We start from the raw sequence: 15,779 nt of genomic DNA on the forward strand, positions 1-15,779 counted from the left end.
GAATATTAAACTGATTCTAAGGCTGGTGTTTTTGGTAGTGTTAGTTTTTTTTAGTTACGGCTATGCTGTCAGCTTTTTCCAGTGCAGCCCCAATGCTCAGACAAAGCAAAAGGCCTTGTTTCCAACCTAGAGGCAATTAACCTGTGTCAGTGGTCAGGCACTGCAACACAACACTTGTGCAGTGAATTGAACTGTATTTTAATAAAGTTCTGAGAACAAATAAAAGTGATCAGAGTGGTGCGCCATGATTGGTGCCTAGGCACTGTGTCTAGCAGCACACACCAAGCGGCCATTCATTCATTGCAGCTCACTGATGTGAACAAGCCCTAAAAGTGCACCCAAGACTAAATACTCAATTTCACTCATTGAGCTGCTCACGTGAAATTTTAGAGGTGGCAAAAAAAGTAATTTTGCAACAAAATCATTTTTTATTTCATTGCTACTAGCTAAAAAATAATAAACAATCTATCAAAAATCTGTTTCAAGCAATCGTTCATTGAAAACCAATTGTTTGACAGGACAAAAAAAATAGAAAAAAAGAATAATTTGGTCAGCTTGGCTTTTCTTCTAGGACTGATCATACTTTTCAATGAAAATGATTGTTTACTGATCAAAAGAATCGGTTAAAATGTACCCAACTCCCAAACCAAAAAATGTATAATTTGCAGCTTACCAGTCCTCAAATATGGTGGTTCCATGAATTGTTTTTTTAATTTGTTGTCACCTGGTAGTGTTGCAATTACCACATTCCCTTTCTGTCTACACCAGCATTCCTCAACCTCCTTGATGACATTATCTTTGCATTTGAAGCCTTCCTTCACATCAGAGGTACCCCCATCACATCACAGCCTCATTCACGCCAGAGTCCACCATTCTTGTCAGAGTACTCTTCAGGTTAGAGTCTTCTCTTCATGTCAGAGCCCCTAATCATATCAGAGTTCCCCCTATACATTAGAAGCCTCCTATACATCAGATTACCCCATGACAGAATCCATCCATCTCATCAGAGTCCCCCCATCACACAGCCCCCCATCACACAGTCCACGTCTCCTATCACAAACCCCCATTCACACAGTCCCCCCATCAGAGAGCCCCCTAATAACACAGTCCACGGCTCCCATCACATACCCCCCAGTCACACAGTCCCCCCATCACAGAACCCCCCGTCACACGTTCCCCCTATCACAGAGCTCCCCAGTCACACAGTCCATTGCCCCCATCACAAACCCCCCAGTCACACAGTCCCCCCATCACAGAGCCCCCCCCCCAGTCACACAGTCCCCCATCACAGAGCCCCCAGTTACACAGTCCCCCCATCACAAAGCCCCCTAATCACATAGGCTCTACAGTTGCCACCTCATCCCTCTAAAACCGAACACCTATTAACCACTTCAAGTCCAGAAACTTTTTCCCCCTTCCAGTCCAGGCCAATTTTCAGCTTTCAGCGCTGTCACACTTTGAATGACAATTGTGTGGTCATGCAACACTGTACCCATACAAATTTTTTAGCATTTTTTTGAGACAGATATAACTTTATTTTGGTGGTATTTATTCACCACTGGGATTTTCATTGTTTTTGCTATATAAATGAAAAAGTCCAAAAATGTTTTAAAAAAAGTGTTTTTCTTATAAACTTTTGAAAATAATCTTTCTTCATAAATCTTGGCCAGAATGTATTCAGTTATCTTTTTAGTAAAAAAAAAAAAATAACCCAAATTAGTTTATAACCAACAATTATCATTTTGCTAAATTTATTTTACATGTTTATTTTATTTTGTTATATTATTATTTATGTTTTTTTTAACACACTGTCACCCTAGCAGTACAGTGTCACCATGGTGACACTGTACTACTTGTGGGGGGTGATGAAGATTTTTTTTTTTACACTGATTGCTTTTATACCCATAAAGGCTGTAAAAGCAATCATTTCTCCTTCTCTCTGTCTGCATTCTTGCAGCCATTGAGAAATAATGTGAGAGCTGTGATTGGTCACATCTTGTCACATGGTACAAGGCTGTTGTGAATAGCCTTGTACCATGTGATCATTCACAGATTTCACTAGTAGTAAGCAATGATGTCAGAAGTGACATCTTGTTTACTACTGCTCATGTGATCACTGACTGGCCAATCAGTGATCACATGAATCAGTACCTCACACAGAGGTCCCGTACAGCGATCTGTGTTCCCAGGGAGCACGTACAGGCTGTAAATGCAGGCGCCGTTTATGAACAACAACCTGCTCCTGCACTGTTCACATCCGGCCGTTTATGTACATGGGCCAGACGAAAAGTGGTTAATTACACAGGTTGTGAGGCTAATTTAATGCAGATAAGGCACTAGGTGAGTTTAATTACCATCTTAATCAGCCACAGAACCTGTGTAATTAATAGGTGTGCAGTTTTAAAGGGATGAGGTGGCAACCGTATTAGGCCCCCCAATCATATAGTCCCCTTTGCACATCAGAGCCCCACCTTCTGACTCCAGCAGAATGGCTAACGGTGAGAGGAGTAAGTCTGGAGGAGGTGGGCTTCCATCCTCTCCTGAAAGCTTGGGACGGTCCCGCATGCCGCTTGCCCTGGATAGGCATCATGTGTTGTCATGGGGCAAGTGGGCCGACCACAACACTATAGCAACAAATGATGTTGTGCATCAAGGCACTGGAGTGTCATTAGTTGTTAGATGCTAGTGGCCTGCCTGCCCATGCCATGGCAACTCATGACTTCGATTAAGGGCAAACTAGAACTAAGGGCAAACTTGCTAGATGTACCCCGGGGAACCTAAATGACACCCCAATTGAGAAACACATTTACTTCTCCTTGATATCTATGAAAAGAGTCATGGTTGTCACACAGACTGGACTTCAAACAGGTCTCACTTAGTTCATCTATATTACATGGAGGATTAATTATTCCCCTCCCTCATCCCTCTTTCCTACCCCCCATCACACCCGCTGCCTATTGAATTATTGGTAATGTTTGAAACTTTTTTTTGCATGCTATGGTTTATGCTGTGGTGTCATGTAGGACGTGTGGGACAGGGGTCTAACCCAGGCACTGCACATCTGATAACGCGCCGCTAGGTACTCCGGTGGAACCTTAGGGGGCCACAATACAGTTTCGGGGTAAACGGCGTCATGCATGACATGATGGTTCGTGTAACGGAACCGACCCCAGACTGCGCTTGGGTACTTCCGTTAGAATACCGCTTCCTCGTCCAAAGACCGACAACAGACACCACAGCCAACCATACAAGACTAGACAACACAAGTCCTGAAGTAAACCAGGAGGTAGACTAGTTTATTTGAACACAGATACAAGATATATACACTTAGGGGACAATTCCCCCTCCCTGCATAATGACACAGGGTGGAGCAATCTACATTTAGTAACAAGAGACACTGTCAAGGATCCGGATATGACCAGAGATGTGTGGACTGACACAGGGAATAGCAGGCTTCAGGAGTAATGTAATAATATAGCTTATTTGTGCAACACACCAATATACAAAACGCACTGTGCAAGTAAAAACCAAATAATCAGAATCCTTCACCCAATATATACAGAACAAAAGAGTAGTCAGGGCTAGCCAGGGTCATACACAGTTGATCAAGCATGGGGTACAGAGAGGCAGACAGGACACAGAGCAGATCACAGGAACAGGAACAGGGAGCAGGTTCAGGAAAACAGGTTATCACAGGCACATGGGAACAATACACCAAGGCACTGATTGCAGGCCTGGTCCTGCTTAAATACACCTCCTGCAATCAGCCTCAGGTGATGGCTTGATTGCAGGAGGTGAGATCCTGGCTGCTGAAAAGCACCCGCTGGCAAGAACTGGTACTGCAGCCCATCAGCACCACCAGCGGTGAGTCCTTTCCTGACAGACACACAGGTATTCAAACTTCACAACTTCACACTAGCAGACAGTTCCATCAGGAGGGAGGGCTGCTGGAGACCCCCCCCCCCCCACTAAGCTAATACACATAACATTAAACAATCAACAACCCCCACACAATATTAGGACAGATCACCCTGTACCCCTAACAGGCACAGGGTGATTTACACATAAGAGGGATATGGGGATCTGAGACAGAGGTCTCCCCACCTCTCTAAAGTGAGCTGGGTTCCATGAGTCCCCCCACCCAAAGTGACTCCTGTCACAGTTTGGGAAACTTTTGCTCCGCACATCATGTTAGGCATCATACCGCTGGGTGAATGTATGTATTGTATGATTGAGACTGTATTGTTATGTGGTATATTAATGTGCTGTGTCGCAGTACTGGGTGGAATGTACCCCGATTGAGTATCTTGTTTTTTTATATAAAAATAAAGTATATTTTTTCAACTAAAAAATGAGTTCACAAAAAAAAGATCACATTGTTTATGCTGTCCTGGCAAGGTCAATGGGTAGTTTCTGAACTTGGCCTAAAAATGAAGAAACTAGTGGAGCCACCGCATCTGGGGACTGGTAAGCTACAATATGTTATATTTTTTGGGAGGGTTCAGATACACTTTAAACACAATGGATTTGATAGATATGATCCTTTCGTAAAAGTGATTGTTATATTAGATGATCATATTGTCATTTGAATGGCCAGCATAGCAGCAAATCCTTGCATTAGTTACATTTGGAAAACTGCAGACAATCACACATTTACAACTCACTGGAATGGCGCAATATATAACACAAACACCTTCCGTGCACACAGGCATGTCATTAAAAAAGTTAAACACAGCTTATGCAAGGTTTAATAATCTTTGTGTCAACAAACTGGCTTTAATTGTAATACAGTATCATCAATGTTTACTTCGGCTGCTGAGTTGCTGGCTTACTTTCAGAAGATGTGAGAAAAATTCAACAAGCCATTTTTAGTAACCACTATTTACACAATTTAGAGTTGTAATCTGAGAATAATTTGTGATGAACAATGGAAACAAGGGGTAAGGTCCATTACTGTGATCAATATTATGGATTTTTCATATGAAATTCAACAAAACTAATGTGCAAAGTATGTGACCCATTGCACAATGCCCTTCATAGGCAATGTTACCTTCTCATTTCCAGCAATAGACAATTGATTTCTTCATTACATTTCCTACTGCGGTTACACTAGAAAAGAAAACCACTTACCAGCTCCTTCCTTAGCCAGTTAAGGGCTTCATCAATACTGTCAAATCCATGTATTTTCTTTGACTCCAGAGAATTCTGCTTTTGGGCACCCAAACTTTTCTGAATTTGTTTCATCTCTGTTGGTTGGAATGTCCCACCATCACCTTGGCTGGTTTCCTGAACTTCTTGTTCCACAGGAGCTTCTGGGTTCTTCCATGGCTGATCCTCAAGCTTTGCCCTCCATTCTAGGTAAGATGGCCTGCGAGTTTCTAACCTCAACTTCTCCGTCAGGGCCTTCAAGTTCCTTAGATGGTCATCACCTGGTGGGATGGAGCTGTTATCTGCTTCATCATCGGCTTCCTCCACTTGGATCTTTGGTAATGACATGATGGTAATCCCCACGAAGCCCGGTGGTGATAAGACTTAGTTATATGGTCCGCATGGTGCTTCTGGCCAGTCTCACAAAACATCTGCTTCTCCCATTTTAATAGATCTACTGCTGACTCATAAACTTGACTGTAACACCTAAAATAACAAAACATCAAGTAATTTAATTAAATCATAACTCATTCAGCAAAGAAAATTACACACGACAGAACAATAATCATACATTGATTAGAGAAAGACAATTAATGCTACACTGTTTCTCATTTTAAGATAAACAGAATTATATGAAATAAATACAAGCCAGTAAGCGTGCAATGACATGTTTGATATGTTACAGACAAAACCTGGAAAGGGATAGAGTTGCTAAAGTATTCTGATGAGCAATGGGTCCTTTTTATCTTTTTGATTTGTTTCCACAGTAAGTAATAGATAGTACACTGTTGAGATTCCACTCTCAGGTGGGGCAGACAGTTAATGTGAAAACTCAAACAAGTCAGAAATACATTGTAGGCGAAGGTATGAGTATCCAGTTGAGTTTCTAAAATGACATACTAAGTGCTAACAGTCTTCATGGCACTTCTGGATTTTAGGATGAAAGAGAATTGCTTCAAGGATGTTAACTGTGAAATTGTAGTTTTCTTTTTCATAATATTTTAAAATAAACTAAGGCCAGGTTATCTTAAGATGCTGAGAGGCATAAGGAGAAAACAAGGAACTAAATGGAAAGTCTGTCCATTACTCTCGGGAGCATATCTCCCTGTGTCCCTGTGGGAAAGAGGGGAAAAAAAGAGAGGTGAAAAATCACCCCAAGGCCTCTTCATTCACACAGCCACATAAGAGGTATCTTTGGAAAAAGATTTAGAGCAGTGTTTCTCAACTCCAGTCCTCATGGACCCCCAACAGGTCATGTTTTCAGGATTTCCATTATTTTACACAGGTGATTTGATCAGTTTCACTGCCTTAGTAATTACCACAGCTGTTTCATCTGAGGGAAATCCTGAAAACATGACCTGTTGGGGGTCCATGAGGACTGGAGTTGAGAAACACTGATTTAGAGAGACATGGAAAAAGGGGCATTAGAAGGTCCCTGATTACTCCATATCTGTGCTTTGGACAGTTGCTCCATAATTGAAGGAAAATCTAAATTGTGTCCAATAGAACCAAGTGCATTCAAACATTTCTGACCTGTCTCGTGAAAAAGAGGTCAAATCCTCCATGTTCATAATATCATTGAGTTTGAAGTACCATTGACCGATGGTAGGAGGATGGGGTTGCTTTCAATGCAACAGGTCCTTTTTAAGCTTAACCACTTGTTCACCAGATGATTTACCCCCCCCCCCCTCCTGAACAGGCCATATGGCGCTGTGTTACTTTAACTCACTTAGTCATAACTTTAACTCACTCATGCAACGCTACACCCAAATTAAATTTATGTCCTTTTTTTCCCACAAATAGAGCTTTCTTTTGGTGGTATTTGATTGGCTGTGCATTTTTATTTTTTGTGCTATAAACAAAAAAACAACAATTTTGAGAAAAAAACAATATTTTTGACTTTTTGCTATAAAACATATCCAGTAAAAAATTTCAAAAATCAAATTTTGTCATACATTTAGGCCAAAATGTATTCTGCTACATGTCTTTGCTAAAAAAAAAATCCCAATACATGTACATTAATTGGTTTACATGAAAGTTATTGCATTTACAAATGGCGGTATATATACTGGAATTTAAAAAAAAAATGTTTTACTAGTTATGGCGGTGATCAGCGACTTATAGAGGGACTGCAGCAGGCAATCTGACACAGGGGGGAACTGACTTGGTGTCACTGATATCCCCAGTGACACCAATACAGTGATCAGTGCTAATGGCACTGGGCAGGAAGGGGTTAACATCTGGGGTGATCAAAGGGTTAACTGTGTGCTGGTTTCCTATGGGGGCTGTGTGTGTGCTTCATTGTAAACACATGCTTTGTATGGCTCTGCTATGCTATGCAGAGCCATACAAAGCAGTGTGCAGGAGCTGACAGGGGAGAGATCTGTGTTGTTAATACACAGGTCTCTCCATGTTGGTAATCCTCGGCGATCACGGGGTTCCGGTGAGTAATCACTGGCCGGGACAAGGTGATTTACAGCCGGGGCCACGAATGGTGGGTAAGGCCCCCTATTTAGAAATGCAAAATCACGTATATATATATATATATATATATGTGATTTTGCGCACTCGTGCCGCCCTGTAGCAGTATTTCTGCTATAGAGTGGACGGGAAGTGGTTAAAGTGACCCTGTCACCACAGTGCCACGTTTACCTAATATTTCACATGTAAATGAAGTATGGATACTCTTACTCTTCTCATTTTTTTTTTAAAACACATCCACTTCTCCACTCCCATTCAGTGCATTCTACACCTGCAGATATTTACAATACTTGCCCCCCCCGCCAACAGGAGGAATCACCTTTTTATTGGGAAGCAAGCATTCTAAACTAGACGTTCACATGCTTTTAAACATTTTCACTTTAAATAAACATTGTCACTTTAACCATTCAAAGTAAACTGACAGGGTCTGCCCAAACCCCCAGGCATTTATACTTCAAGTGGCTGCAAACCCCAACATTTACCCAATGAAGTGACTGGCCTCAGATGATGAGAATACAAAAATCCTCCTACATAAGTTGTACCTCTCCATATACAAACGTCTGTCCCTTACATCCATTCAAAGTGCAGAATTTACACAGGAGCTCTTAGCTCCAAAAGCAGGAGGCGGGGAGCTGATGTTACATCAGTGAGGAGAGCTCTGAGAGCTGATTGGAAGGAAGGGACACCCCCCCCCCCTCCATACAGCATACAGGAACATAGATGAGACAGTCAGTCTGCCGTAGGTCGCTCCCCTGTCACCATTTTTCTCTTGGTGTCAGGAAAACCTATTAGAAGTGATTTATAGTGATAGCAGAGGAAGGAAACAGCAGACAGAAAGGACACTTAGTGCTCTGGATTGAGACAAGCACATACTGTAAAGGGATATGCTTTGTTCATCTTTCATGTCTGAGGTTTACAACCGCTTTAACAAACTATGCTCCTTCGCCGCCTCCTTCTCACATGGTCAGACTTGGGCTTCTGGGTATGGGGGAGCACATGGAGGTGTTGGGGCCTGAGTGGCCTGGTGTCCCAAACAGTGTCATGTAGGGAGCCCATGACATAAGCCCCCTGTTTAGCCCCAGCACTAGCTGACACCAGATTTTATTCAGTTATGGTTGTTGCAGCATGGAAGCAGTAAATGATCATTGGTCAGAAAGTATAAAACCCCAGGATCTGGCTATCTGCAGACACTGACACGTTTCCCTGAATTGATAAAGTGATCATGCCTGTCACTATTCTTCCAAAGGCAATGTATGGAAGTTTTGTACATAAGTTCCTTATTTATTATGCTCAGGACTAAAAATAGTATGTTTCTTTAGTAGGCCCGTGTCTTCCAACATCTAGGCAGGAGATGGAGCTCTAGGATCATTTTATTGTGTTTTCCAGTTTCTCTTTAGTTTCTGTCATATAAAAAGTCTGTTGGTCACAGAGCTCAGTACCTCAAGCAAAAAGTTAAACACAAGTGAACTAGCCATGGCAGTGACTCCTCCACCTTCTCTCTTACTCTCCATATGACTCGGTTCAAGGTTTTAACGGCTACCTTGAAAGAGGCAACTACTGCTGTGCTGTCTTTTTAGATCATCGACTGTGCTGTTGGAATAATTTGTGTAATTGTACACCAAAAATGATATACACAGTGTATATACTTACAGTGTACAGTATATATAGATAGATAGATAGATAGATAGATAGATAGATAGATAGATAGATATAGATATATATCCTAGATTGTAGGCTCGAAAGAGTAGGGCCCTCTATCCCCTCGTGTACTGTTGTTGTTGCTGTTCTGTTTCTTGTATTGTCCCCCCCCCCTCTATTGTACAGCGCTGAGTAAACCCTTTGGCGCTATATAAATGCGATATAATAATAATAATACAGGCGTACCTCAGTTTACGAACGCTTCGGTTAACGTAATTTTTGGTCTACGAATGAAAATCCATTGAAAATAATGCCTCGGTTTACAATTTTTTTCGCAATACGAATGGATTAATTGGTTTCCAATGCATATACAATTTTTTTTTCAATCATGTCCCTGTACAGTATTTATGCCTTTAAAGTGCACTTTATAAAGAGTTTTGAACAGATAAGACTTTTTTTACTTTTTTCTGACCTCCGGAACGGATTAATTGGTTTTCAATGCATTTACAAATTAATTTTTTATCATGTCCCTGTACAGTATTTATGTCTTTAAAGTGCACTTTATAAAGAGTTTTGAACAGATAAAAGACTTTTTTGAAACTTTTTTCTGACCTCAGGATTGGGTTCATTGGTTTTCAATGCATTCCTGTGGGAAACTGCATTTTGGTTTACGAATTTTTTGCATTACGAAAAGTCCATCAAGAACGCATTAAATTAGTAAACAGAGGCATGCCTGTGTATATATATATATATATATATATATACACACACAGTGTATGTATATATATATATATATATATATATATATTTATAGTAAACTGTGTCTTGGCAGGCACCAACGATGATTGCACAAGCTTTTTATTAAACTGTCATAAGACTGGAGACAAGGCCAACATGAATGAAATGCACTCTAAGGTGTCAGAACTTACCTTTCAGCGGCTTGCCGAGTTTCTCAGAAGACCCGAAACCCTAGATTCTCTAATAAATAGATATCAACTTTGAGTGCTGGCATACCCCTCCAGCCTCCGCCACCACTCCCTCTGCTGCATCCGCCAACAAAAATACCTTCTGGGTGTAGATGAGCGTGTAGCCTCCTCCCATTGGACAGCACTGGAATCTTGTAACAAGGTCTAGAACACATTTTTAGGGAGTGATGTCACTGCTCCTCCTCATGGGCAACTTTAGCAAGCACTGGAGACTTTAGTGCCGGCTGCCATGGAGGATGGAGCACTGGTAAGTTGAGTTAAGGGGTAAGGCGGCACCCTTTACCATTCAGGATAAAAGTTACAGTGTCTCTTTAAACATGATAGGAGACCTCAGCGACCCATAGTGATTCCCACAAAGGGACACCCAAAGTATTTCACTTTGTTTCATTTATATTTTAGTACACCTAGTTTTTGGGGCTTCTGAGACCAGGGCCGTCTTACCGAGCAGGCACCCCTGGGCACAATGTCACCTCCTCACCACCTGTTTTAACCCCCTAAATGCTACATCACCCCCACCACAACCACATGCATTGCACGAAGTTGTGAATAAGTTGCAGCACAGACCCTTTTATTTGAATGGGTGGCGTTTGGTGAGCGGTAGTGCTGCAGCATTATTATTATTATTATTTCCGGTACTTATACAGCGCCATCAATTTACACAGCACTATACATATATATTGTACATTCACATCAGTCCCTAACCCCCAAGGGGCGTACAATCTAAGGTCCCTAACTTACATTCACACATACACACACTAGGGCCAATTTAGACAGGATCCAATTAACCTAACAACATGTCTTTGGAGTGTGGGAGGAAACCGGAATACCCGGAGGAAAACAACGCAGGCACAGGGAGAACATGCATACTCCAGGCAGGTGGTGCCGTGATTGGGATTCGAACCGACGACCCTAATACTGCCAGGCGGAAGTGCTAACCATTTAGACACTGTGCTGCTAGCTGCCGCCTAGTCAGTTAACCACTTGCCTGAGGATTTACCCCCCCCCTTCCTGACCAGGCCATTTTTTGCGTTATGGCGCTGTTACTTCAACTGACAATTGTACGGTCATGCAACGCTGCACCCAAATGAAATTTATGTCCTTTTTTTCCCCACAAATAGAGCTTTCCTTTGGTGATATTTGATTGCCTCTGTGGTTTTTATTTTTTGCATTATAAACTACCGCCAATTTTGAAACCCCCCCCCCCCCGATATTTTTGACCCTTTGCTAATAAACATGTCCAGTAAAAAAATTTAAAAAATCAAATTTCGTCATAAATTTAGGCCAAAATGTATTTTGTGACATGTCTTTGGTAAAAAAAAAATCCCAGTATGTGTAAAGTAATTGGTTTACATGAAAGTTATAGCATCTACAAATTGCCGTATAAATACTGAAATTTATATATATATATATATATAAATGGAATTGTTATATCAGAGTATAGTGATCTGTACTTGTTATATGCCTCCTCTATATTAGTGGCTGCATACCCTTTCTCCAGAAATTTATTTTTCAAAACTATGCTCTGAGTGTCATAGTCTTCTAATAAAGTGCAAGTTCTCCTTAATCTGCAGAATTGCCCAAAAGGGACATTCTTGATCCATCTGGGATGATGGTGGCTCCTAGCATGTAAATATGCGTTCCCAGCTGTAGGTTTAAAATGAGTCTTGGATACCACCTGTGAATCGAGTCCCACTCTTAGTTCCAAATCTAGAAACGCTATGCTGGAGTCATCCACAACATAAGTGAATTCGATGGGTTAGATTGACAATATGAGATGAATTCCTTCAACCTAGTAAGATCACCATCCCATATAATGAGAATATCTCATACAAAATACTATGTACCGGGTGTATAATAACGGGTTATGATGCCAGATGCAATTCTGTTCCCAGAAGCACATAAAAAGGTTCGCATAGCTAGGGGCAAATTTTGTTCCCATAGCAGTGCTTCTAGTTTGCCTATAGAATTGTTCAATGAAAATGAAATAATTATGAGTGAGGGTAAATTCAATGCATTTTAAAAGGAACGTGATCTGGGAAGGGTGTAAAGAGTGATCATTGGCTAAAAAATGTTGCACTGCCTGAAGGCCATATTCATGGCGAATACTTGTATACAGAGATGACACGTCTAGGGACACCCACTTGTAGTTCTTCTCCCATCAGTAGTTGGATAAAATCTCCAATATATCCCCTGAATCTCTTACATAAGAGGGTAACTCCACTACCAGCTTCTCCAAGAAATGGTCAATATAATTGCCAAATTGCTCGTGAGGCTGTCTATCCCTGATATGATGGGTCTTCCAGGGGGATTAGCAATATCTTTGTGTATCTTAGGGATATGGTAGAAGTGAGGTGTCATGGGAAATGGTCTATAGAGAAACGCAAACTCTTGCTTGGTAAGAATATTGACATGGACGGCTGCATCCAGTAGACTTTTGAGGGTGGATCTGTATGCTACAATAGGATCTCTAGGAAGACGTTCATTAGTGTCAGTGTCTCCCAAGAGTCTACCCACCTCTGCTAGGTAGGCCTCTTTGTCTATGATGACTAGGCCCCCTCCTTTATCCGCCTCTCTAATGACAACATCTAGGTTCTTCTTTAGTAACTCCAGAGATTTTTTTATCTGTGGGAGTCATGTTAGCACAATTTTCAAGGCCAGATCTGAGACACATTTTTTTGAATTCTGCATAAACCACCTCATAAAATGAAGAGATATAATGCCCTTTAGCCCAATATGGATAAAATGTAGATTTGGGCTTGAACCCAGTATGTTCAATGCGGACACTATGTGTAGGCCCCCGAGTATCAGTGGTCCAAGGACCATACAGATTAAACTCCCCATTTTCTAATGATTCACTACCACATTCCGTCCAAAGGTCCTCATAAATGGCTAAAGCCTCCCCATCTGAATCTATATTAGGTGTGGAATCATTGATGTGAATAAGAGTTGGAACAGTAGGGACATATTTTAGCTCTGAAGAAGGGGGTTTGTCTCCCGAAACGCGTCAGCTTATCCCTTTTTAGGGCACAGCATTGTATTGGACTGCCATTGCGGACCACTTATTCTGCTTGTATTTTGCTTTGGTTTGTGAGTATATATCTATTTGATTTCACAATAAACACATGGTGTACCACAGTAATGCACGATGGGAGTGCCCCCTTTTTGCTTTTGTTCATCATATATCCAGATTTCCCGATCTTTGAAGGGCTGCACCGCCTCGTTTGGCATTATGAAATCCTTCTAGTCTACATGAAGATTTGAACGCTGGTTTCATTTGTTAGTTTTTGGATTGCTCAACTATTTATACTTTAGATTGTAAGCTCCAAGGAGCAGGGCCCTCCTATCCCTCTTGTATTGAACTGTATTGTTGCTGTATTGTCTCCCTTTATATTGTAAAGCGCTGAGCAAACTGTTGGCGCTATATAAATCCTGTATAATAATAATAATTATTGGGAGTAGGTCTGTAAATTGGGGCAGGCTTGTAGGGGCATTACTTTGCCCAGGGGCCCGCGATGCTATTAAGATGGCCCTGCCTGAGGCACAAAAAAGGTTGCTGAAACTGAGGCACACCTGAATTGGATTGATGTATCTCTTTATCCAGCTCTTAAAGCGGTTCTAAAGCATGAAAGTGTTACTAAACGCCGGACCTTGCATTAACTATATCTGGTCTCCCACAGTAAACACAACATGGAAATGCAATTATTTTAGTAAATATAAACTGCTAAATACCTTTTCTGATCAGCAGTTAGAGCAGTCTTGTGACTTCTATCAGTGTTCAGCAGAGCATCGGTTAAAGCTCGTAGGAGGAGTTCTCTTTCTGCTCTAGGAGGATGCAAAACCCCTGACCTCTGTCTGACCAGTGCTGATTGGCCTTGTGCTGATCACATGCACTTTCCCAAGAAAAAAAAAAAACACTCTAGCAATACACAAATATTAAATACCTTTTCTCATCAGCAGTATATAGTCATCTTGTGACTTCAGCAGATCACTGGTTAAAGCTTGTAGGAGGAGTTTTCTTTCTGCTCTAGGAGGATGTGAAACCCCTGACTCTCTGTCTGACCAGTGCTGATTGGCCCTATGCTGATCACATGCACTTTCCCAAGACAAAAAAAAACACTCTAGCAATACACACCAAACTGAGCATGTGCATGGGACTATGGGTTCAGCCTGTATCAGGTGGTCATTTCAACAAGAGGAGGGGCAGAGAAGACAGGATCTAACAGCCTTTTTACACAATGCAGAGGATTAATCCCTTAGGTTCCACAGTGAGTATAACAAGCATGTTTTACTGCATATACAGACTGATTTTACTGTTGCGGGTTTAGTAACACTTTAAGGTTTCTATGCATTAAGGTGAAAAAACTTCTGTGCTGCAAGCACCCCCCCAGCCTCCCTTATACTTACCTGAGCCTAATCCAGCTCTTGCTGCGGTCTCCCTCCCCCCTGGGCAGATTGACAGCAGCGGGAGCCATTGGCTTCCGCTGCTATCAATCAAATGATGTGCCGAGCCAACAGGGGGGTGGGGCCGAGCCGCTGTCTCTGTGCCAATGGACACAGACAGGGCGGCTCGGGAGTGAGCACGCATGGGTGCCCCCATGGACAGCCACTTTCCATGGGGGTACATGCTGAATAGGAGGAACCTGGAGTGCTAGCAGGGGACCCCTGAAGAGGAAGATCAGGGCCACTCTGTGCAATACCATTACACAGAACAAGTAAATATAACATGTTTGTTATTTTTTAAGTTAAAAAAAAACAAGGTTTACATGCTTTAATTATAATACGTTTACTTTGGCAGCAAAATTGTGGCTTTTTTAAAGATCTTGCAATGTAAGTGCAGAGCACGAACTATCCCTAACAATAAACAGAGATTGTGGATGTAAGCACAGTAGGAGTCAGACCCAACAGTAAAGATATTGAATGGAGGTTGTGCAGCAACACAAAGCTGGTCATACGTGGATCAGAAGCCAGTTTAAAAACTGATTAAGCTGGATGGCAAGTTAACGTCTGAACTATCGGATGCAGCAAATAATCGATATTCAGGCAGTCGCAAGTGTGGCTGTATGACTGCAATAGCTGGCACTGGAGATTCCTCCAATTATACTGTTTAGAGTGGATGGAGAAATCTATGCAAGTATTGCTGCCTTAGTATTAGATTTGGTAGGAGGGCCATAGATGGGCCAGAGATTGGCACCAGCTACACTTTAGGATGGTACTTGTGTTGAATATTAGCAAGGGAGAATGTCACCAGCACACCAAGGATCACCAATATGGGTCCAAAAGTTTTAATAAACGATCGCATAGTTACAGCAATGTCAACGTTTCGGAGTCTCGCAGGACCCCTTCATCAGGCACTTGCATTGTGTTAAATATTAGGCACTGGAATTCACTGGGATGCCTGAACAGAGATGGCACCACCCTTCTGGGATGAAAGGGAGATGAAGGCAATGTGAAGGGAAGTACTGTGATCAATAATAAATAGATAATAAATACCTGAAAGAGTTACACTTGCAAATTACACAGCATGTA

At 41.8% G+C, this 15,779-nt stretch overlaps 1 protein-coding gene across 2 annotated transcripts in view; it reads right to left on the reverse strand.

Moving 5' to 3' along the window:
- FAM167A (family with sequence similarity 167 member A) overlaps window positions 1-15,779 on the reverse strand; it is a 90,511-nt gene that overhangs the window by 18,021 nt on the left and 56,711 nt on the right. For both annotated transcript variants that reach the window (XM_089685910.1, XM_089685911.1), the window contains exon 2: window positions 5,131-5,634. In XM_089685910.1, coding sequence (XP_089542036.1) covers window positions 5,131-5,496 — 366 coding nt within the window. In that variant the 5' untranslated portion in view covers window positions 5,497-5,634. The remainder of the gene's footprint in view (window positions 1-5,130; window positions 5,635-15,779) is intronic.

The sequence above is a fragment of the Staurois parvus genome, unplaced genomic scaffold, assembly GCF_062004578.1.
Source record: "Staurois parvus isolate SC_StPar_1 unplaced genomic scaffold, SC_StPar_1.0 ptg000388l, whole genome shotgun sequence".
Classification (NCBI taxonomy): domain Eukaryota; kingdom Metazoa; phylum Chordata; class Amphibia; order Anura; family Ranidae; genus Staurois; species Staurois parvus.